The sequence below is a fragment of the Sus scrofa genome, chromosome 13 (assembly GCF_000003025.6).
Source record: "Sus scrofa isolate TJ Tabasco breed Duroc chromosome 13, Sscrofa11.1, whole genome shotgun sequence".
NCBI classification, from domain to species: Eukaryota; Metazoa; Chordata; class Mammalia; order Artiodactyla; family Suidae; genus Sus; species Sus scrofa.
Genome location: NC_010455.5, coordinates 27,031,598 through 27,057,122, shown reverse-complemented (window position 1 = coordinate 27,057,122; position 25,525 = coordinate 27,031,598). Strand labels below are relative to the sequence as shown.

Genomic DNA, 25,525 nt, shown 5'->3' with positions numbered 1-25,525 from the left:
TAAGTGTGATGTTTAACACGTTCCTCAACATCCCGTGCCTTGACAAACTGAAGGTAAGATGTAAAAGGCTGGCTCAGATTCAGGTTTGTTTGTTTCAGGCAACAGTTCATCATGGCTGGTGTCGGCTTCTGGCTAGTGCAACACGTCAGAGGCATGTAACTTCTGGTTGTTCCTTTCTTAATAACACTAAAGTTGCTCACTGGGGTTCAGATGTTATTAACCTGAACCATCCAATAAAACATTTCCCATCAACTTTTCATCTAACCCCTTCAGCAGCCAAGATCCATTATTTCACTACAGGTGACAAGAGGGTAATTTCCTAATCCTACCAATTCTCTGGCATTTAGCTAGGATTCTTTTTTTTTTTTTTTTTTTGACCCAATAATTTCTGTGATTGTTTACTTCTAAACAAGATTCTGGAAGAATTAATCATTTGTAGAAGGAACCTGCTATAAGGACCACATAATCTATCTGCATACATGCCAGAGGACCCTGCTGAGGAGACTGACAGGCTATGGGTATGGTAAAGGTAATACTCATGACCTTAGGCCCCAAATCACACAAATGCATGGACTGTCTGGCATCCTACTTTTACACTATTCAGTTTTGTATTTCAGGTGCTTTGTGTACTTTGTCATGCAGCCATAACTTCCCAATATGTGTGCTAAATTTAAATGAATATATTTTGCTTTACCAGAAAGATTTCTTTGCTAAAATGGAAAAAGCTTAATCACTTTCAAAGTCTAAAATATTTGTCAGTTTTTTCCAAAGCTATGTCTTTCTCTCTCTCTTTTTAAAATTGTCTCCAACCTCACCTATGTAGTTTAACAGATCTCTCCATGGGGTTCCAGAATAATGCCTGGCACTTGGTAGACAGACTCTAAACATTTTTTAAATGAATGAATAACTAATAAATAAAAGGATGCATCTTGCCATTTTGAATGAGATCACTATACATCTTTCTATAAATAGAAATCTTTTTTTTTTTTTTTGTCTTTTGTGTCTTTTTTAGGGCCACACCCACGGCATATGAAGGTTCCCAGGCTAGGGGTCGAATCGCAGCTGTAAGACGCTATGTCTGCGACCTACACCACAGCTCACGGCAACGCAGGATCCTTAACCTGCTGCAGGAGGCCAGGGATCAAACTCATAACCTCATGGTTCCTAGCTGGATTTGTGTCCAGTGAGCCATGACGGGAACTCCCAGTTTTAATTTTTATCTTATTTATTTTTTCCTGCCCCTTTTAATGGGACAGTCTTTGTGCTAGTTGTGGGCCTTACCACTGTGTTGATTGCTTCTAGGCCTTTACAGTGGTTGTTTGTTCTAAAATTAGTTTTAGAGGAAAATAGAACTCATACCTGGGGATGTGCGGATACAGGTAAAACCAAGGATGGAGGTTACAACACTGCAGAGCAGCCTTCCCTTGGAATGCCCAGAGGTGTTACTAAACACTTAAGTGATCCATGGTCCTAGTATAAACAGGGTCACACCACAGACTTATTGTGACTATCATAGTGAAATTTATTCTGTAAAATAAAGTACACTGTGCATAATTTAGCAAAGATCAAATACTGAAATAGATTTTTTAAAAGAAAACATTTAGGACCCGCTTAGTTTCAGGAATTCAAGGATTATGATCCTCGGTGCTAGCTCAATTTCACAAAATTACATACACAGTAATAGCCCAAGGTAAAATTTACCTTTTAAAAAGAATTATGACAATATTTTTCATACAGAGCAAAATCAGTCAAAGGAAAGTAAGTTCCACTTGACACCTGGGTGTACCCCTGAATCACTTGGCACACCTGTGGCCAGAAGCCCCACTTACTAAGTGAACCTAGTAACTTCCCTCCGAGGGCTAGGACCACATTTCCTATGCTAAAACCCTCCTGTACGACTGAAAACTGTCATTCACCCAGCAAAGGATAATTGAGAGAGACTGGAAACTGTCAAATAAAATACCCCAAATCACACAAACTATTTGTACCACTTACAGATCTGAATCTGGCCATTCAAGATACTAACTAAAAAGTAGAGGATACTTTTGTTCTCAAGGTAGAAAAAACTAACTTGGCTCTCATGTTACCTGTCGCACTTAGTCCAGCCCACAAGCGAGACAAACTGCTCACTGGGGAGCTACTTGTAATACTTCAGTATAATTTGCCTGTTTTTCTGTAGAGGAGATAGTGGTGAAAACAGAACATAAGCTTTTTCTCACAGTTAATCAATAGCAATACCACCTTACACTTCCTAACAACTAAAAATGTGCTAATTAACCATTTTAAAAATGCAACAATGAAAACCATGAAGTCATTATATTTGCTCTAGTTCACTGTTTTATTTACATAACCTCCTTTCTCCTAGACAAACAACATTAAGCAAAACACAAGGTCAAGATGCCTTGTTGGTGACCATCCTATTCAATTTTCTTTTGCGGAGGGGCTTCTCAGTAGTAGCCAGTTACCACGTGGAGTTTTTTCACAGTTTCAAAAAAGTTTTCCTTGTATTAAAACATCAAGAAAGTGCCATACTTGATGGTACTGTTAAATAGCTCAATCAGCCTTACATAATTTTCATAATATTAATTCAAGTATGTAACTTATGTAATCAACACAAAACTCTCAAAAAAACCCAAAAAACAAAGTGCTAGCTGATTTCTGGTGCCATGAGACATAACAGCACCACTGGTTTTTATATTTTAGTGGTAAAAATGTCATCCAGTTTTAGCACCCATCTACAAGAGTTAGATGAAAATATGATGTGGCTTACTGAAAGGTAACAGTCTTAATATTCCCTCAGTGAGGAAATCTGTGTCTTTTGCTCATCCTGGCTCATGGAAAAGAAGAACAGTATTAACAGGGGAGAAAAGGACAGACTTTTAAGGCTTTTCAGTACTTGAATCACTTAAGTATTAATGTCACGTTTCCCTGGAAGTACAGAATAGAGCACACATAGAAGATTCCAAGTAGTTAGAAACTACAGTTATGTCAGGATGGATAATATTTAAAATACTTAACATGGCTTTGCAACTTGAGAACAGAAAAAAATCAGAAAAATCAATGCTAGAAATCAACTCCCATCTTTTTAACCAAAACCAATGTTTCATCATCCCATTTCAAAAATGAAGTACCCTAAAAACGTGACAAAGTTTTACATAAAAACACACTGACTTTGATTAAATCAGTTATTAGCGATGCTAGATATAAGCAAGGAAAATAAAGTGCACCTTTACAGTATATAAAATAATAAGCCCAGCAATCACTTTTTAAAATTGGCAATACAGACTGCAATATAAAAAGTACCTGACAAAGTTAGATAGAAATTTTTTTAAATTCTCAGTTGAAAAATTACAATTTTTCAGTACAGCAGAGGGACAAATAACCTTTTATTAAAGCTATTAGATTTGGAGGGTCTTGTATATTTTGATTTTGTGTAGGAGAAAGGAAAGCCAATCGTCTAGAAGGCACCAACTGGTTTAAATGTGTGAGTAGCTTCATAAAGAAAACATGTGCAAAGTACAGGCAGGAAGAGTGCCTGGTTCTCATGCTGGATTCCTTACTCTTCATTGCAGACTGGGGATTATTGCTGAGGAACTGGATCAGCCATCGGGCTTCCTATGTCATCTGCATTGCACTCAGTCCACAGTGTCACAGATCTCCTTTACTTTTAGGTTGAAGTCTTCTGGTTGATCTGCATACACATAATGTCCTGCTCCAAGAATGGCCTAGGAAAGGAAAAGCCATCAGATGCTCAGTGAGCAAAAGCATTTAATAAAACACAATGACAGACACAAAGACACTGAACGATAAAAGCGAGAATAGCTACACATAAATAAAACATAAAAGAAGAAGTTCCCCAGTTGCTCGGTGGGTTGGGGATCTGGTGTTGTCACTGCTATGGCTTGGGTTGCTGCTTGGCCCTGGAACTTCTACATGCTGAGGGTGCAGTCAAAAACAAAACCCACAAAATTAAAACAAACAAACAAAAAAAACCATAAAAGAGTAAGCAACACTAATCTGTGGCAACTATTATATATTTCCAACAAACCATCTGAGAATAGAGAAAATCTAGTGAACCTAACTAAAATTTTAACATCCTAAACTGACCAACAATAGGGCCAACAGAAACACTGCACAAAGTGGAAATGTGCTGTTTTGGGAGGTGGGAGTGGGTTGAGGTGCTACAAGACCTGTCCGTTTCAGTCTCTCCCACCTTGGAGATGCTATGGTTCCAGGGTCAGACAAGGCCTCTAAGAAGATTCTTCGTCTAGACATGCCCCCATCACAACTGACAGCAGGTCTCTGACCAAGGCTGCAGGTACAGCTCAGATATGAAAGCACAGGGGTGACCTGCAGCCTCACTGAAAGCAAAGCTCATAGGACAGACTTCACCTACAACTGAAAACCAAAAAACAAGCCACACACTTACTATTGTCTTCACGTATGAATGTGGTCGTAATGACTGGATGCTGGTGCCAGAATTGCCATCTATGCAGGATCGGGCTCCGTAGATCACCGAAACTGGAATGTCAGGGTTCATTTTACCAATCCGATGGAGCATTGGCCTTTTTGCCCATCCATAAGGGATAGTCATATTTTTGAATGCAGTCTCACCACTTAAAGGAAAGGAGAAAAATCACAGGTATGACTTTTGGAGATGAGCATGGATCATACACCCCCCTCTATCAAAACACACCCCTATCTAGCTTTTCCCCTGTTTAAGAAAAAACCACAGTTTAAGTATAAAAATAAATTTACTAGGAAATGTAAGGAACAAACTCCACACAAGATATATGCTTCTGTTTAGACCCCACAGAAGATACATGCTTTTGTTAGATAAACAGGGATGTTTTAAACTCTTCAAAAAGTTTTCATTTTCCAAATCAAAACATGCAACTTTAAGTCCTGATCATAAAATTATTAAACTTCCTGAGGGGAGAGTTAAAGTATATTTTATCTCCCAAACTTATTTGGAGGCAGAATTTCCACCTGTTCATGGCACCAGTTTTTTACCTGCAATGGCAAAACCAGTACCAAGAAAAAATTCAGATTAAGTATTGTGTATTGGCTTTACTTTTTATTTTCTGCACATTATGATGTTTGACATCTTTAAATAACTTTCTGGCTGGGTAGAGACTGCCTTCCGGAGCTGGCCAGCCAATTCTTAGAGATCGTGAAGGACCCAACTAGTACAATGCCTTTATTTGGGAACTAACCAATCCAGAGCTGGGCCTTTTCTGTTCAGCTTGCACATCGCAGGAGGCAATGTTCTTCTGCCTTAATTATCCCAGGGCCACATGCCAGGCAACTAGTAACCAACCTATATCTTAGAGTCCACCGAAATTATTCAACTAGCCATCTCTAAACTGTCCGTGCTACACTGCCTTGCCTTTCCCGCAGGACCCAATAAGGGCTCCAGCCTGGACATCCCCTCCACTCCCATCTCCTGCCACCTGACCAAAATCTGATGGGTCCCCTGTGGCCCTTCATGGCATTCAGTGACTCCCTCTTCAGGATCTGTTAAGTATATTCAAGTTTCTTTTCTTGAGCCTATCCTGTGTCTTCTGTTGTGGTCATACCTGTCATATAAAATAGTGTAGAACATCTGGCAAATTCCTAGGACAGATCCATTTTGCTGTCACTTCTGCTTTCCTTGTGGTACTATGCATAATTCTGAATTGCCTTTTAAGAATTCAAGTTCCACAAGAAAGTCAACAAACTAGGACTACAAAGGCACATGTAATCATGAAATGTGAGTAGGTGAAGATTAAAACACTAAGACTATCCAGGAAAACAGATGCTGTCCCTGGGAAAGACCACTGAAAACTGTTGGAACAAGTCAATACAGTGTGACTGACTGCCTGGTGAATCACAAAACATGGATCTCTTGGGGATGCCAAACCTCTCCAGCGTCCCTCGCCTTGTTAGAAAACATCTAACCTACTTTATTAAAAAAGACTGAAGCTACAGCTCTACCTCAAGTGCTCCCATGGCCTCAACCTTTTTAATAGCATAGGTGTACATATTCTCTGCCAAAAGTGAGCGAGGCAAAAAACCAGAGTGAAGGAGGCTGCCTCTACATCTCACCTCTCAGTTTTTTCCCTAAGTCTCTGTCTTAGAAAGAATGTGGTACCATTTCCACTTTAGAGTATGGTCTATGGCCCACCTATGCTAAAATCACCTGAAGCGCTTGTTCAAGACACAGCCCAGAACTGCTGACTCGGAGTCTCAGAGACAGGGTTCAGGCATGACATTTTGGACAAACGCCTCCAGTAACTGTGGTAAAGAAGACAGCACGAGAACTGGGGCTTGCAGCACCACATTCCACTCTCTCCCTACAGACACTAGGCTCTGTCTTCCAGGCCCCTCCTAGCTTCTAACTATGTCCAGGCTCTATCAGGCTCTGTTTTCTCCACTGGTACCTTGTACCCAAATCTGTAAGTCCTTAAAAAAAAAAAAAAAAGAAATACCTTTGTTTGTCCTTCTTGTTCCCTCTAGCTACTATGGTCTCTCTCTCTCCTAAACACTGTCAAATTTCATGCAGAATCCCCTTCCCCTCTCCCCTCACCTACTTCTCACCAGGGCAGCAGTATTTCTCATGCTAATGCCCAGTCCTAAAGAGGTGCTGAGCCAAAGAGGGGTGCAATCATCAAACAAACTTGAAAAAAGCTGCCTGCTATCTCCCACACACCTGGGAGATTTAAAAACCTTTGGCATAATAAAAAGTTCTAAGAAGATCCAAGGTACAGAAAACCATTTACTTTTGTTCAATCCAGAACTTCTTTTTTGGTAAAACATTCATACTCGGTTTGGGAATGCTGTTTATTTGAAACGCTTCTTTACTTCTCAACTCCAACCACCTCCAAGAGATGCCCAAGACCAAGACTTCCCTCAATTTTTCCTCTAAAGGGCACATTAGCGGGGAAGGACGTACATCTTGCTTTTTTTTCTTGGCTGTACCCACAGCATATGGAAATTCTTGGGCCAGGGATCGAATCCGCACCTCAGCAGTGACAATGCTAGCTCCTTAACCCACTGCACCACAGTGGGAACTCCACATCTTGCTTTTTAATCTCTCATCAGAGTCCAGCACGATGTTTTACATTGTAGGTACTCCATGAATAGATGCATAAATTAAGAAGTATTAAGTCATTTAACTACTTGTCCTTTTAAATTTAGTCATTTACATACCAATAAAACACTCCTGGGCTAATCACATAGTTTCAAAAAAGAAGTCTAAAACACAAACACAGTAAATTGAGATAACCTTTACCTGGGAGTCTGAACATTACAGTGGTAGATATATTCTGTCACAGTATCATCTTCAAACATTGAAGAATACTTCCGTTTGAAATCAGGCCTTAAACGCTGTACTAGACTTAAACCTAAAAGAAATGAACATTTTAAATATAATTAATTTAAACACGAATACAGAAGGTTCTAGTGTTTGCCTGTAGAATGAGAATGCATGTAGCATAAATGCATTTTAGATGGAAAAGAGCACACAGTCTAGAAGCTGCTCTCAAGTTACCTAAAGAAAGACTAAAATAAGAATGAAAGACTGTCATATATTGACTTACAGATATGCTTTAGGAGCTCAAAAACAGTTGCCTAAGACTTGTTTGTGAAGGAAAATAAATTCCATTAAACATGGCAGGTGAACAGAGCAGTTCACACGTAAAATTAACTGTTAACTTGCATTTCTTCCACAATTACAATACATCAGCATTTAAATGAAGTGAGCTGGAATATAAATATTTCTTTGAGAAAACTACTTCAGAGTTTCTGCTTGGGACACTAGGAGTACTCCCTGCTAAGGCCATAGGCACAGTGACTCCCATGATGCCACCCTGAGGTAAAAGGCAGGGGCAAGGCCCCCAAAGGAAAGAGGATGAAGAACAGGAACCCCTGTCTGGTCATTACTGTCCCTTCTGGGGCCCAGGGACTGGCCAGTTTCCCTTTCTGCTTTCTTAGCCCATTATTCTAGCAAGGTCTTACTTCTGTACTGTGCCCATCTTCCTCTATTTGAGGAAATGCCACAGCTCCACCAAGAATTCTCATGACACAGTGGACGTTCTACAAACCCTCGCCACCACGGCGAGCATGCTGGGAGGCAGAGGGCCTGGCTTTAAAAGGCCCCTCCTAGGCATCCTCCCTCCCCCATCACTATCTCCTAACTTCTTTTCATGCTTCACTTTCCCCATAAGTGCTACCTGTGTAACTGTGATCAAGCAAAATCCACTTATATCTCAGGACTATAAAGCTCTGAAGCAGTTCATCAAAGGAGGACCAAGCACCTAAGAAGGTGTGGCTCTACTGGGGGCTGAAAAGAGGCTACTGACACCAGCACGGAGGGAGTGCGGTGTGGTCACCAATTCAGCCCCTGTACCCTCTTCTGATTCCTGCTGTCCACAGCCCAAGGCGATACACTAGGGCAAGGAGGGGCCAGGCCTGGGCAGGGGTAGCAGAATTCACGGTCACCTATGCAGCATTGGCTGCTCCACACTCACCTACTCACCCACCATGCCTCTCTTCCCTTCTTGCTAAGAGAACCTGACTTTTTTTTTTTTTTTTGGCTTTTTAGGGCCCCACTTGAGGTTTAATGGAAATTCTCAGACTGGGGGTCGAATCGGAGCTACTGCTGCTGGCCTACATCGCAGCCACAGCAACTCGGGATCCAAGCCAAATATGCAACATACGGCAAAGCTGGATCCTTAACCCACTCAGCAAGGCTAGGGATTGAACCCGCATCCTCATGGATATTAGACGGATTCGTGATTGCTGAGCCAGACAGGAACTCCAAGAACCTGACTTTTCTATGCTAATTAGACAGTAACGTGCCAAAGAAAGCAGGTGGCTCACTCTGTCCCTGGAAACAAAGGAGGATTGATCAGTCATAGAAATCTCTTCTTTGCTGGTGGGAGAACTGGGGTTGGGCAGAGACATAAGAAGTCTACTGAGCTACCATGGAAGGTTTTCTTCCCTGACAAAGAGCATCATGCTTTCCTTTCTTCTTGCTCGGAGTGCTGCTTTGTGAGATGATGCTTCCTGCCAGAGCAACTACTAACCGTGGGGTAAAAGGGCAAGAGAATCATAGACCTAAACCCTAATATCAAAGAGTTAGCTTCTAGAAAAAAGGCTAAAACTACCTGTCTCTGGACTGCTTGTTAAGGAAATACTAAAAGGCCTTATGGTTTCAATCACTTAGGTCTTCAGTTACTTTCAGCTAAAAACCCTCCTAACTGACAAGCTGTAAGAGGGAAAGGCAGAGATCCAGACCAGCAACAACTGTGACAACAAAGGAAGGAAATTCCCTTGGTTGAGACAGAGGAGCTCAGAGTCAAGCGAACTTAAATCTGAAACTAAACTCAAAATGTGACTGAAAACACAAATTAGGAGTCTCCCAAATCTTTGTGGAAAAGGACAACTTTATCTTCTTAATACTCTGACATTATGAAGTAAGAAAGGAATCTGGGAGATGGTTCCTACTGTCCCATGGTCTTCGATCAGGTCAGGCTTTGGGACCTGCCAGCTGGCTATCAGCAACTGGCCAAGGCTCCCCAGCATGTCACGTCCTATCATGCCTGTGCTGGTGGATAAACTTCCCCAAGACACTCTACCTGCTTGGCTTTCTGCAGAATGTTCAAGGTCTCCTGCCTTCATCCTTAGCCATTTCCACCTCCCTTGCTTGCTAGGTATCTGTGCAGTTTACAACGTAAAGACTCCTCTTGAAAGGGAAGAGTGTGGTTTCATTCATCTTTATGCATGGACTGGTACTTTTTAGAGGATGTGGGGAAAAAGCAAGGTTCAGGGTTTTTGTCTGTCTCTAAGGTTTTTAACTGACAATGGTGACCAGCAAATACTCCTGTATTGCTATCTATAAACAGTCTGCTTTCCTAGGATACTGATATACACACTTACCAAAGGGTCCTGCAATCCTGAGACCAGCTAAAGGGTTGAAGGGAGTCAATGCCGCTCCCAAGGCTCTGATCCAAACTGGAATTGGTCTCTCTTGATCAGCAAGGTCTGGTCGCTCAGGAAAACCCCAAGGTTCAACTAAAATGAGATGACTAACCCTGTTGGGGGAAGAACAAATTTAAATTCATTTGTCATATTCACCCTAGGACTATAAAGAACTCACACGATTTATGAAGTAAAGGTAGAACCTCCTTCAAAAATCTTACACTGGAGTTCCCGTTGTGGAGCAGCAGAAACAAATCCAACGAGGAACCATGAGGTTTCGGGTTCCACCCCTGGCCTCACTCAGTGGGTTAAGGATCCAGCATTGCTGTGAGCTGTGGTATAGGTTGCAGATGTGGCTCAGACCTAGTGTTGCTGTGGCTGTGGAGCAGGCCAGCAGCAACAGCTCCAAATAGACCCCTCTAGTCTCCTGGGAACCCCCATATGCCGCAGGTGTGACCCTAAAAAGACAAAAGACAAAAAAAAATCTTACATTAAACAGAAAACTAATGACTGAACAGGTTACATCATGCTCTTATTGCACCTTAATTGATGAGATGTGGTAGGATTTGAGAGGTGTATGGTAGAAAAATGGCTTAATTTTTAATTTATCTAAAAGTGAATAACAACAGACGTATGAAAGGGTATATGATAATGGGGGTTATTCTTGAGAAACAAGAAAAGACAGCATCTGTTGTTGCTTAAATTACACTCTGGTAGAGTATATAGATCACTAATCAGTCAGAAGAATCCAAGGGTTCCATGTATGCAAGGTTGACACTGCAGAAATGACTGGAGATTAACATTATACTCAAAATAACTTCGGACAACCACAATAGTTATCTCCTATGAACCAAATCATCTTAAAAATTTTAAGAGGTATTAAGACTTCAGGTGGATTCAAAAGGACTTTAATGAACTGTTCACAAACATGAAGATAATGTAACAATAAGGGCCAAAATATACACCTCTTAGTTTGAGATTCAGCTGGATGAACAGGAACACATTTACCCTACCTGGCACATCATGGGACGCTGACATTAGAGTCTGTTCCTAATCCTTTCCTAATTTTCTTCTCTATACTGATCAAAGGGATAGAAAAAAGCTTCAGTCCAAGCTTACATAAAATTGTTTCATACCACTAATAGTTTTAATTTTTCCGTCTTATGAAATGTTTTTCTGATGAGGGAAAACCAGAACCACTGCTTGTGGCTGCATCACAGTATTATATATCATAAAGGTCCTAAACTAAACATAAATGTCCTGAACCTAAAATGATACTCAACTGTAGCCAAAATAGCCAACAAATGCCAGCAGAAGTCTCCCAAGGATAAAGTGATATTCATTCTAAAGGCAATTTCCTAAGTCTTAATTGAAATAGAAACCAGAACATACGGACACATAGCTATTACTCCTAATGTATTTTTTTTCAATCATTTCTGTTGGCACAGATAAGGATGAGTTGATAGTGACTCCTCTGCTTTGACTATATTTTCTCAAACAGAAATCTTCAGAACACCAACCCAGAGCACAGACCTCCAAGGACCCTTGGAGAATACTCAACCCAGTATTTCATCTCATTAGGTGAGAAGAAAGCTGAGATGCATCATGTGACTCACTCTAGGACCTAACACCAGTTAATGCAGAGCTAGGGCTAAGATCCTTCTTTCCCAAATCCAGTGTACTAACAGATGCCAAAAAGTCAGCAGGCTAGAAGGCTCTGTTTCCTAAGAATAGGCCAAGCCATGTAAGACAAATGTATTAGTAAAGGTAAAGTTTAACTCTTATCAACTCTAAGCCAGTCTTACTACCACTATATTCTAGATCTCAAAGCATCAAGAAGATCTGTAGACTGTAACTAGGAATCTGTGTGAAGATACCTGATATGTGACATTTCCATATACTTAAAAGTATCTTCACGGCTTAAAAGTTTTATGAGACTATTTTCTAATAGTGTAGAAGAAAGGGGAATGAAAACTAATTTGTTTTGTTTTGCTTCTTTACTGGCAGAGATAGTTATCGCTGATATTTTGACTGCCTCCTAAATTCCTCCCATGACAGCCTACAGTGAGATTTGAGGGAGGGGAGGAGAAGGGAAACATGGCAGAGGTACAAGTGGAATTAATGAAACAGCCATCGAGTGGAAGGCAGTAAAGAGTGATTTTAGGAAACAGCTAGTCTTACTCACTATTGACTTACCTAAAGAGAAAAAAGAACTCTTTACTAAAACATACTCTATCTGAAAGGCTGATTATACTTTGCTACAAATCTGTGATGGGCTCTTGCCCAATCTGCTCTAGGATCTTCCTGATCTGCTAACCCAAGAAGGGGCAGGACAAAGGAAAACTTGAGGGAAGAAGTCACATGTCTCTAGTGAAGTGATTATATTGTTTTTGCCATAGTCTTGGCTTGCCTTGTTGAATGTGGATCTTCAAAATTTTATTATGTATGGGATCCAGGAACCAGAAAGGAAGGAAAATTAAAAAGGAAAAACTGAGCACACAGATGGAAGAAAAGAGATGGCATCTCTGGATATTATTGTTGGTTTACTCTACTCTCCCTCTATTTCCACCAAGGTGATCAGACACTGATTTTACGGAATGGCAGCCTAAGACACCTCACACAGTGGTCCTGTTTGTGATGCAGCATATTAATCTACCAATAAAATTACAGGTGACATTTCTAACTATTACACATCCTGGTAAGAGAACTGAGATGAACTATGATGGTTTGGGGGGAAGGAACATGGGGTTTGTGACTCCATTTGAAGTAATCTATTAATCTTTTCATAAATTCTGAGCCCACAACCACATAGCCTTTCCAGAATGGCCCAGGTGTCCCCCTAGCACAGAGCCGTTGCAATTTTTGTCACTACTGCCTAGAATGCTCTCCTGCTATTTCCCTTTGAGACCTCCACCCTCAGCTCAAATTATACTTCTTTAAGGAACAATAATGGACCCTAAGACTGCATCAAGTTCTCATCAAGAGTTCTCACAGAGCTGCCCATCTTTCCCCTTCACAGCAGTTACCATGGCTGTCATGCCTCTCATGTGGTTTTGCCTATTCCCCCAATGCACTGTTAAGTCTTACAAGCACACAGCCACTCAACATTACTTAAACACAACCAACCTGCTGGATTACAATGTTAGAGTGTTTCATTCGTCACCAATATTTCAATGGAGGACTCATCCACATACTTTAACATACAGTATCACAATTACTGGATATTTAGTTTTTAATCAGTATCAAGAATCTGGGAAAAATACAGGATCCCTGCCACAATTTTGGCTACGGAGCAACTTTTTGGACAGTGGCACTCTGCTGCTCATAGAGATGAAGCACACAGGCTGACCTAATGTACCAAATATTGGAAAAAATTAGTTTTTTTTTTCTATCGTTAGAATACTTCCTGAACAACTCCATTAAACTAGGCATTTTAATTCTTTTTCCCCAAACTGTATTATAAAAATAAGGAATGAAAGGCGTTCCCATCATGGCTCGGTGGTTAATGAATCCGACTGGGAACCATGAAGTTGCGGGTTCAATCCCTGGCCTTGCTCAGTGAGTTAAGGATCCAGTGTTGCCATGAGCTGTGGTGTAGGTTGCAGACTCGGCTCGGTTCCTGCGTTGCTGTGGCTCTGGTGTAGGCTGACAGCTACAGCTCCGATTCGACCCTAGCCTGGGAACCTCCATATGCCATGGGAGCGGCCCAAAAAATGGCAAAAAGACAAAAAAAAAAAAAAAAAAAAAAAAAAAAGAATGAAAGAATGAGGCTACCCATAAAAGAGCAGAAATAGGTGGATTGGGATATAAATCCCAACAAGTAAAAAAATGCCTTTGTGGGTTTTTTTCCTCCATGCAAGGAAATAACAGAAATTAAAGAACTATTGTTTTACTTAGGAAGAAAAAAGTAAAGATTATAACTGTTATATGGGAGAAGGCAAAGAAAAAAATAATATTCTCAAATTCCACCAAGAGAAAAAAAGAGAGAGACAAAAGAAAAGATCACAGTGAGTGAAAAATTGAAATTAACTGAATCTCATTTGGTCTCTACTAGACCATTTTTTCCCTCCTCTTACCCCCCAACCCCACATCTTTCTGAAACTCAAACTCTTAATCTCATGACAGCATAATAAAAAAGATACTTGTAGAGAAGGGATTACATGGGAAATCTCTGTACCTCCTTCTCAAATCAGCTCTAAAAAAAGCAATTTTTAAAAAAGGTACTTGAATCAAGTGAAAGCTGGATAAGTGACATTTAGAGTAGGTAGTTCCTACTTGCTTAGCTGATAGCAAACAGACCACTCCACTGCATTAAGGGGTAAGCACCTTTTCTGGCTCAGGTAAAACATCCCAGATCACACAGATGGCCACCCTGACAACCACCAGTCTGCTTAGTATGAGTGCAACTAGAAGAAACAGCTAAAGCTCACTCAATATGAGGTTTGCTGTAGTTATGGACACTTACACTGGTAGCAATCAGTTGTGGGTAACTACAGTTGAATCTGTAAGCCTACTGAACTGCTCTATTAACCATAACATGAGATCATCTATGTAAATTTATGTGAATTTGCTTAGTTGGGATCAAGCAGATAAAATTTCTGTAAGGAAGAAATTAACAAAAATGGGGACCACGAATAGTAATCTGGAAAAATACCTGGACAGTAAGAACTGCTGCAACAAGGAGATGATGCACCTAGAAACAATACAGACCTTCTTATTCATTTACCTCTTTCTTCTCCAGTAAGAGAAGTGCTTCAAGGAAAGCCCTCCTGAAAAGCAACATAGGAAAAAGGCTGGGGGCAAGGGGACACCCTAGAGGTTAACACCTGCCTTCTTATACTGTGTGCAACACTGGGGTATTATCTGGTCTATACTTACTAATCACACAAAGTAAGCGTATGTGTTACGTATATGTTTAAAAAAGCATTCTCACTAATCTTTTCTCACATATACACACAAAATGATCCCAACTTTATTTCAATTATAATTTGTTTTTTATGAGACACAGTAACTTAAGATGTAAAATAATTGGTCAAAACATAAAACTGAAATTTTTCTTTGTTTACACCTACATGTCTGCAACCAACTTTTTTCCCACAAAGAAAAGGAAGATGTATAACGTGACTAGCTCTTGATATTTTTAAACAATAGAAAGAGAAGGCAGAAAAAAGAACACAAAATTATAAAGTGAAAGGTGAATTTAGTTTACAACACTCTTTCTCAAATTAATCTAGTCAAAAAATATTACTAGGCACCCACCATGTGCCAAGCACAGTGTTCTGTCTGGACTTTATTCTCCTTTTTTTTTTTAGGGCCACACCTGTGACATATGGAAGTTCCCAGGCTAGGGAGTCAAACCAGAACTGTAGCTACTGGCCTACACCACAGCCAGAGCAAGGCTAGAGTTGAACCACATCTGAGACCTACACTGCAGTGTGCAATAGTGCCAGACCCTTAACCCACTGACTGAGCCCAGGGATGGAACCCACATCCTCATGGATACCAATTAGGTTCTTAAGCCACTAAGCCACAATGAGAATTCCTGGACTTCATTCTTCCTTTGGGATATGTGAAAATCCAAAGAACCAAATTACTTCAAAATTAACTCGTGTTCAATAATTTAATTTTTATTCAGTTCAGAATATAAGCTTGAATCTCCAACATGTGCTGATTTGGTAGCAATCAGCCAATTTAAATATACTAATTATTTCAAGCATTCTCTTATTCATCTATTGCTAATACTTAGTGATTCTTGGTCCTAAAAAACAGTACTTTAGTTTTTTTCTAGTATTAGGCCCAAACATTCAAAAATCATTTTCTAAAATGTAGTCAGTCTAATGCAGGGATCATTGGCTTTGTTTTACATACTTGTTCTGCTCCCCATGTCATTCAAAATATGTTGTTATTCTCTTATATAGATAGTTTTAAAGTGATCACTCCCTTCTGAATGACTGAAGCCCCCCCCCACACTCCTTTTTTTTAGAGAATTCACAACTATAAATGAAAAGCTTACCAATAGACCTAAATAGTAGATAGCCATGAAAGGTCAGGATTCTAAGATGTAGGGTTTCATAACCAAAGCCTAGGCCACAGTCCCATGCCACACTGCCAGGGAATAAATACCACAAGCACACATAATGAACACCTGATAAGAAACAAAGGCAGCCCAACCCCCACAAATACAGCTAGCTGTTTGTCAATGAGCATAGGACTCAATAAAGGACAGTAACCCCCAAGAGCCAATTAGAACAAGAAAATCTAGATTTCTTTTGAAAGTGCAAGTCTGCCAGTTGACAAAACTATTTTGCCACCCAGCACACACAAGATTATGCCTCTCCAGAAAAATACAAGTGTAGATGCTGAAGTTCAGTCAAAGAATCTATAGAGAGAAAGTAAGCTGTTCCAGCGGAAGATAACCTCTGGTACACAGGGCTGTACTCTACCTGGCAAATTCTGTATTGACAGCACACCTGGAGTTATACAACAGGGTAGCCTGACAGGTATTCATGTGCACTCTGAAAATGACCATCATCCCAGTCATAGACCTCAATGTCAAAGTCAGTTGCAATTTGGAATTAGTCATTAGTCCAATGGAAAGATGCACTGGGCAACATAAAAATGTTGATCTTTTTTCTTTCCAAAAGATGGACAAAACAAAAATAAGCTTTTCTTCTATTTCCTTAGCACTCAAATGTGACCTCTTCTCAGATTAGCAACATAAATAAGAATTAGCATGAGAAAATAAGGTAAATAAAGGAGATGCTACAAAGATTCTGAGGCAAATACTCATTAATTCAATGACTCTGAAAAAGAATTCTATAGCAACAAAGGTTAGGGCACAGGATAATTTAAAAGCTCTAAGGAGTTCCTGTTGTGGCTCAGAGGTTAACGAACCCGACTAGCATCCATGAGACTTGGGTTTGGTCCCTGGCCTCACTCAGTGGGTTGGGATCCGGTGTTGCCGTGGGCTGTGATGTAGGTAGAAGACATGGCTCAGATCGTTCGTTGCTGTGGCTGTGGTGTAGGTCGGTGGCTACAGCTCTGATTCAACCCTAGCCTGGGAAACTCCATGTGCCGCGTGTATGGCCCTAAGAGATGGATAAATAAATAAATAAATAAATAAATAAATAAATATTCTATAAGATATTCTACATAGGGATATTTTCTGTAGCTTAGAGATGAGGAAACAAAAATTTAGAGATTAAGTGATTTGTTTAAAGCCATAAAGCTAACGCTAGTGGCTACATCTGTAATTTCTAACTTTCTGGTTTCCTACTACAGCTTCCTAAAACCTGGAAAAGGTTAGGAAAAGCCTTCTGAATCCATAGGTCTAATGATAATGATAACTGTAAACAATAACAGCACAATTTTTACTTGTGGCTTAAATTGTGTACATTCTAAGTACAAATAGAAAGTTCTTTCTCAAACTTATATAATAGGAAAACCTGACATCATTACTTCTGCTACTAAACTGGCAATCAGTTATGGCTGTTTGGTCTAGAGGGTCCTTTGAGAAAATGTCTGTCTTACAAGGCTCAGACGCCAACAACCACCAAAGATGGGAACTAGACACTAGCACTTGGGTGCCTCTCTTCTGTTTCCATCACTTACCTTGAGGGGTACTTCAGTGAGTAAGCAGCAGCTAGGAACCCACCCAGGTTGTGTCCCAGCAAGATCACTTTGTCCAATCCTAAGGCACATCTCCACTCTTCAATGGATTCCACAAACTGATTCTCCACTTCTTCTGCATCAGTGTCAAATCTGGGTCTACTACTTCGTCCAAAGCCCAGCAGGTCAAAAGCATAGACGGGTCTATTGGTGCAAAGATCTCCAAAATTCAGTGCCCAAAGTCCAGACCTCCTCCAAAACCATGAAGGAGGACAAGGGGAATCTTATTTGAAATATTATGAGAGAGCTTCAGTGTCCATATTTTATTTCCATTAGATATACGAACAGGTCCTTTTTTGTATATGCAGGGGACACCTAATGAAAACATAAAAGAGAAATTCTGCTTAGCATCACTGCTTCTGAGAAGGGGAGTATTCTCAGAGCAATCAGAAATTAATAAACTACCTGAATGAATAAAATTAAAACACTTAACAGTGTACATAAAAATAAACTTGAAATGGATTAAAGACCTAAATATAAGGCCAGATACTTAAAAATTCCTACAGGAAAACACAGGCAGAACGCTCTTCAACATAAATCACAGCAGCATCTTGTTTGATCCACCTCCTAGAATAAGGTCAATAAAAACAAAAATAAACCAACGGGACCTAGTTAAACTCAAAAGCCTTTGCACAGCAAAGGAGACCATTAAAAAAAAGAAAAGACAATCCACAGAATTTTTTCATCTTTGCAAATGATACAACAGACAAAGGCCTAATCTCCAAAATATATAAACAACTCATACAACTCAACAACAACAAAAACCAAACAATCCGGAGTTCCCATCGTGGCACAGTGGAAAAGAATCCGACTAGGAACCATGAGGTTGCGTGTTCAATCCCTGGCATCACTCAGTGGGTTAAGGATCCAGCATTGCCATGAGCTGTGGTGTAGGTCGCAGACACGGCTCGGATCCCTTGTTGCTGTGGCTGTGGTGTAGGCCAGCAGCAACAGCTCCGATTAGACCCGTAGCCTGGGAACCTCCATATGCCAGCCCTCAAAAGACAAAAGACAAAAACAAAAACAAATTAAAAAAAAAAAAAAAACAATCCAACTGAAAAATGGGCAGAAGACCTAAACAGATATTTCTCCAAAGACATATGGATGGCCAACAGACACATGAAAAAATGCTCAACATCACTAATTGTTAGAGAAATGCAAATCAAAACTACAATGAGGTACCACCTCACACTGGTCAGAATGACCATCATTAACGAGTCAACAAATAAAATGTTGGAGAGGGTGTGAAGAAAAGGGTACCCCCTCCTTGGTTGGAATGTAAATTGGTACAACCATTATGGAAAATAGTATGGAGGTACCCCAAAAACTAAATATATAACTACCATATGACCAGCAATCCCCTCTGGGCATATATCTGGACAAAACTACAATTTCGAAAGATACATGCACCCCTATGTTCATCACAGCACTATTCACAATAGCCAAGACACGGAAACAACCTAAATCCATCGACAGATGAATGGATTAAGAAGATGTAGTACATATACACAAGAGAATACTACTCAGTCATGAAAAGAACAAAATAATGCCATTTGCAGCAACATGAATGGAACTAGAGATTCTCATACTAAGTGAAGTAAGTCAAAAAGGGAAAGACAGATACCATATGATATCACATATGTGGAATCTAAAATATGGCAAAAATGAACCTATCTATAGAACAGAAATAGACTCACATACATGGAAAAGAGACTTGTGGTTGCCAGGGGGGAGGAGAGAAGGGGCAGGATGGATGGGGAGTTTGGGGTTGGTGGATGCAAACTGTAACATTCAGAATGGATGGGCAATGAGGCCCTATTGTAGAGCACAGGGAAATGTGTGTGACTGGGTCACTTTGCTGTACAACAGAAATTGAAGAAATGCTGTAAGTCAACTATAATTTTTAAAAAGAAATTAATAAACTAGAAACCATCTGGTATTCATCTATATGGTGTTAGCTTTTACTAGGTCAGTCCTAAAAAAAAAGCATACATTTTATTGAAGTAATTCTTAATTACCATATTTTCTGTCTTAATGGGAAGATCTCTCTCAGACAAGTCTCAAGTACTTGCGGCCTATGTCTTTTGGCAAGTCATGTTAATTCTCTGGACTTCTTTCCTTATCTATCAATTGAGGGTATTTGGGAGGAACTCAGTGGTCACTGAATCCATTATTTTAAGGTCTCTAGCTTTACAGACAGTAACAAAAGAATACTATCTTGTATGTGTAGAACAACTGAAGATGAAGCTGAAGATTGAAGTCAGACTCAGAAAGAAATATTTTTCCTTAAAAAGTCATAATGAATTTAGGGAAGGATAATAGTGTATGTATTAAACATGTAACTGAAATCTTAAGTCATTATAAAGTTTAGTTAAAAAAAAAAAAAAAAAAAAAGGTGGCAGGGTATGGTAGGAATTCCTCAGCATGAGGTGCCAAGTAGTCTGAGTTGATATCCAACAATTTCTCTAGAAAGAGCAAATAACAATTTTGTAGATTAAAAAAAAATCTTACTTGCCCTCAATGCTACAGAACTAAATATTTAAATTTCCCCAAAATTGACTAAAGATGAAACTAATCTGATATTCTTTTACATTAAATTATCAACTGAATACCTACACTTTAGATCTACCCCTAATTATTTGTGGATAGTCATCTGCAGTGGAAAAACCCTGGAGATACAGGAATTTTACCCTTTAACCAAAGAAATAATCTCTGGTTTTGTACCACATAATGGCAGAAGGGGAAGCCCAGCATTTGTTCAGAATACCAACAGAGCCCATGCCATCTGAGCGAGGAGAAATGCGGCCAGTTTAGAAAAAGTGGTGATCTGTCATTAGTGCCAAGCCAAAGCACATCAGCATTTTGAACACAGATGTCTGCGGATTCCCACCAAAACCATCTGTGACCTCTAATAAAGAGCTCACTCCACTGTGTTAGTTGTTTGCTTCGACTGTCTGAGCCTGGAGCAGGAGCCAATTCTCACTTCTATTTGCATCCCTAGAACCTTGCAGTAGGAAAACAATGTTTGTTAAATGCATGAATTGAGTTCTAGCACCCCTTTTTCATCTTCTGACAACTATTTTTTTCATTTAGTAAACTGCAATGACAACTTTCTCAGCTTTGTAAAGACAAGATTAGCCAACCATACATTGTAGAAATTCCTTTTCATATTAAAAAGCCCATGTAAAATGGCTAACTGTCCCTTCAGTGGATATATCTAGTTATGGTCATTTACTCCCCAGTCATTCAAAAGCACAAAAAAAATTCATTTGTGGCAGAGAGGATGAAGAACAGGTGTGGACAAATATCTGCACATAAATACACAATAATCAGGTATGTGAACTGTACAACTTAATATCTTCCTCTAAACAAAATGGTACCGTAAACACTCCTGCTTGAAAGAATACCCACAGAGACCTGGGAATACTCTGACAGTACAAGTGTGGGTAAATTTCAATGCTCACAAGAAACAAAAAAAGGTTTCTGTACTACTACAAATGTAAACATAAAGAATCCTACAAACTAGAATTAGAAAGAAGTCAAAGGGTCAACCGCCTGGCCTGGGTTTTACAGGGAAAACCCAGAAGGCCAAGAAAAGGGACTTGCCCAAGATCCTGGAAGCCCCTCACTGGAGCCCTGGGCCTAGATCTGGTTATCTGGTTCAAGGTCAGTATTTGTTCTACTAGACAAGGCTGCTTGCTTTGCAGCACCTAGAGCCTGTTCACAAAGCATAGTCTGGGGACCTTTGGTGAGTCCCTGAGACCTTTCAGGAGATCTTGCAAGGTCAAAACTGAATTCATAGCAATCTAAGACTTTGTTTGCCCTTTTCACTCTCATTCATTGATGCGTACACAGTGGAGTTTTCCACAGATCACTTGACAAGTGATTACCACGAGTCTGAGTGCAGAAGCAGATATGAGAATCTAGCTGCCTTATGTTAAACCATACATTAAAGAGATTTGTAAATTTGTAAACAATGTTACTTTTCTTGCTCCATTTCTGTTTAGAAAGTAGTTACTTTCAGAAAAAAAATGTTATTTATTTTAACCTATGGTGGGTTTATTACTATTGTTTTAAACTAAATTAATAAAATGACTTTTTTTTTTGTCTTTTTAAGGCCGCACTAGTGGCATATGGAAGTTCACAGACTAAGGGTTGAACTGGAGCTGCAGCTGCCCCCTACACCACAGCCACAGCAATGCCATATCCAAGCCTAGTGTGCGACCTACATCACAGCTCATGGCAATGCTGGATCCCTAACCCACTGAGCGAGGCCAGGGATTGAACCTGTAACCTCATGGATACCAGGCAGGTTTGCTGTCACTGAGCCATGACAGGAAGTCCCAAAATGACATTTTTTATTTTTTTTATTTTTTGTCTTTTTGCCTTTTTCTAGGGCCGCTCCTGTGGCACATGGAGGTTCCCAGGCTAGGGGTCTAATCGGAGTTGTAGCCACCAGCCTACACCAAAGCCACAGCAATATTGGATCCTTAACCCACTGAGCAGGGCCAGGGATCGAACCTGCAACCTCATGCTTCCTAGTCAGATTCATTAACTGCTGAGCCATGATGGGAACTCCCAAAATGACATGTTTTAAGTTATTTGGTTTTAATTTTTAGAATGGTTAATATTGATAGTTATAATCTCTAAACAAAGTTTCTGGGGTACTTCCTAATTTAAAAGTATAAAAGGGACACAAGACCAAAAAGTTTCAGACCCCCTGCCTTTTTCCCACATTTATGTACTTGCTGAAAAAAAGGAAAAGAAGTTCTTCTGCCAATAACTTACCACAGAATCTTATCTTCAGTTTTAAGGCAATGCAATATACTGGACCTATTTCAGTAAATAGCTCAGTTTTATAACAAGAAAACCTTACATTTTAAAATTTTCTCTTCAGCTTCTTTAAGGTGTGACGTCGATGTAGGGCACCATGTGGGAAGCCAACCAGTTAGCCATCCAGACCTAGAGTATCAAAAACAAAATACAAATATAGGTGAGTTAATGCTTTTCTCAACTCCCAGCAGTTACACAGGGAGAAGAAAAGCAGAATGGAAAATTTACTGTCAGTGTGATGATGATGCTATGCATGTGATAAATTCCTCTGGTAGACCCAAAGCATTGTGATAATGGACTGAGATACAGATACCCACCTTCAACCTGAGAATCTACAAGTAGATCGCAAAGTCCATCTTACCTTCATGGATAGTCAGATTCCACATAATCAAGCAGAGACGGAAAGTGAGCAGAAAAAGGAAAAAAAAAAAAAAAAGTCGTTCCCTCACACCACTGTAAGACAGCCTCTTATCAGGGTGGAAGTACAGAAAAGTCAAAGACCATATGATCATTTCAATCATAGGTTCACAAGTATAAAATACGCCAACTATGAGGGTTGAGAGAAATCTTCTTAAAATACATATTTTCAAAGCTTCGATTTTCATGGTTAAGAGAATATATTCCTAATACAAATGCAGAGAAGGGGCTCATGTACAATCTACCTAGCATGAACTGGCTAACTGCTAAAGGAAAAGCTTTGGATGCCACCAAACAGTAGATGCTAAGAATGACCCCACATCTGAGAGAAGACAGCTAAACAAAATAAGAAAGCAGGCCTTGGGCAAGAGGTGAGGAAAGCTATGGGGAGGCTGGAACTGACACACTGTGCCTGTAGCCAACCAAGAAGGTGAGCCTTCAACTCCCAGCAGAGCAGCAGACCACAGGCATATCTTAAGAATCTAAGATAATATAGGGTGTGAGCAGTCACCAGACAGCAAGGGCTAAGCATGCGGTCAGTATCACTTAAAACTTGATCCCCTTGCTGTACAGTGGGAAAAAATAAATAAATAAATAAAGTGAGATCTTTCTTGGAGTTCTTTTGTGGCACAGCAGGTTAGGTATCCTGCATTGTCAGTACAGCAGATTGGGTCACTGCTGTGGTGCAGGGTTTTTGGTTTTTGTTTTTTGTTTTGATAGGCCACAAACAGGCTATTTTAACTAATATAAAACTCGAGTTAATTCATATAGAAGCCAGAATGACTCCCTTATATTTTAATATGTGGAAATTTCTTTTATCAATTCCCCTCTATTGAAAGATTATAAATATTTCAATAGAAAGCAATGATGATCAAAATTTGTCCCTCAGAGTTCCTGTTGTGGCTCAGCAGTAATGAATCCATGAAGACGTGGGTTCAATCCCTGGTCTTGCTCAGTGGGTTAAGGATCCGGTGTTGCGATGAACTGGGTGTAGGTCACAGACACGGGTTGGAGCTGGCATTGCTGAGTCTGTGGTGTAGGCCAGCAGCTACAGCTCCGATTTGAACCCCTTGCCTGGAAAATTCCCTATACCATGGGTGAGGCTCTAAAAAGCAAAAAAAAAATTGTCCCTCATGGCTAGGGTGGAATTTTTTCTGCTCCGGTTCTATCCTGTCCCTTGGTGCTAGGTCTATTTACCTCTTACCCTTTTTTAAGGAATACAGTCACCTAGTTAGTTTCCCAGGGCAGGGGATTCATTGAATGTAATGGAAGAGCAGAGAGATATATTTGCATAGGCTATACATTTTATCAACCATACTGAACTGTCACACAAACATACATGTATGGCATGGGTTTGACCCATGGCCTGGGAACAAAAAAAAAAAAAAACTTTCTCATGAAAGAAAATGAATTAGAGAAAAAGGAGAAACCAACTACCTTAGACCCCAGATGAAAGGAAGGTAAGGGTCAGAAGGAAGGCTTTGGCAATAGGAATAGAGACAAGAAGAGGAGGAATATTTAAAAATAAAACAGGCCAAGGGTACAAACTTACAACTAGCAGGTGAACAACTTCTGGAGATCTAATGCACAGCATAGTGATTATAATCAACAATACTCTATTACAGACTTCAAAACTGCTAAGGAACTAGATCTTAAATGTGCTCACCACACACAAAAAAGAGATAATTACATGATGTGACAGAGGTGTTAGCTAAAGCTATGATGGGAATCACACTGAAATATATAAAAGTATAAATCAACACCCTGTGCGCCTTGAATTTATACAATGTTATATGTTAATTATATCTCAATTTTAAAAATAAATAAAACAAAAGGTCTAATAAAAAAAGGTGACTTTACATTTGTAATTCATGATAGAATTAATTTATTCCACAATTATTTATTGAGCACTATCTTTGAGAAATTATTCTAATCAGTTAGGACATATTACTAATCAGTTACCAAACCAAGAAAGAGTGATTAACTCTCCCTGAAGGGATCAGGAAGTTGCTTGTGGATTGGATGGTCACACATAAATAGTATATTACAACAGGTGGAGCGATGGCTCAGGCATTTCCAGTGAAGGAAGGGGCATGAGCACACCCACAGAAAGAAGTATATTGCGTATGTTGTGAGAAAACAGGTGCACTATTTCCAGTGGCTGCTCTAACAAATTACCACAAATTTGGTGGCTTCGGCAACAGAAAATTATTCTGGAGACCAGATGTCTGAAATCCAGTCACTGGGCTGAAATCCAGTATCAACAGGGCCACACTCCTGACAGAGGCTCTAAGGGGAAAACCCTTTCTTAGTTTCCTCTGAGCTCTGGTGGCTGCTGGTATTCCACATCCCAAAAGAGCGCCCCTCCAGTTTTCTGTGCCCCACTGCTTTCTCTCTTCTAAAGCATTAAGCATGTCCCAGGATAAGACATGTAGAAACATTCAATAAAGAGTAGATGATATACTGATGACAACAACAATGATTCACTAACACAAGGCATTGAAATAAAGTTTTATTTAAGATTCAGAGAGAGTTCAAAGATAGGACTTGATAAAGAATTGCCATTTTGTACTGCTTCTTGCCTCAAAGGTAAGGCTATGTCAGGTTGACCTACAAGGGGAAACTCAGCCTTGCTCCAGCCTTT

The 25,525-nt window shown here is 39.9% G+C and overlaps 1 protein-coding gene across 1 annotated transcript in view; it reads right to left on the bottom strand.

Moving 5' to 3' along the window:
* ABHD5 (abhydrolase domain containing 5) overlaps window positions 3,363-25,525 on the bottom strand; it is a 47,430-nt gene continuing 25,267 nt past the window's right edge. Inside the window, 7 exon segments of the mRNA NM_001012407.1 lie at window positions 3,363-3,725; window positions 4,430-4,616; window positions 7,274-7,385; window positions 9,922-10,076; window positions 17,575-17,816; window positions 17,819-17,946; window positions 22,508-22,593. Coding sequence (NP_001012407.1) covers window positions 3,636-3,725; window positions 4,430-4,616; window positions 7,274-7,385; window positions 9,922-10,076; window positions 17,575-17,816; window positions 17,819-17,946; window positions 22,508-22,593 — 1,000 coding nt within the window. The 3' untranslated portion in view covers window positions 3,363-3,635.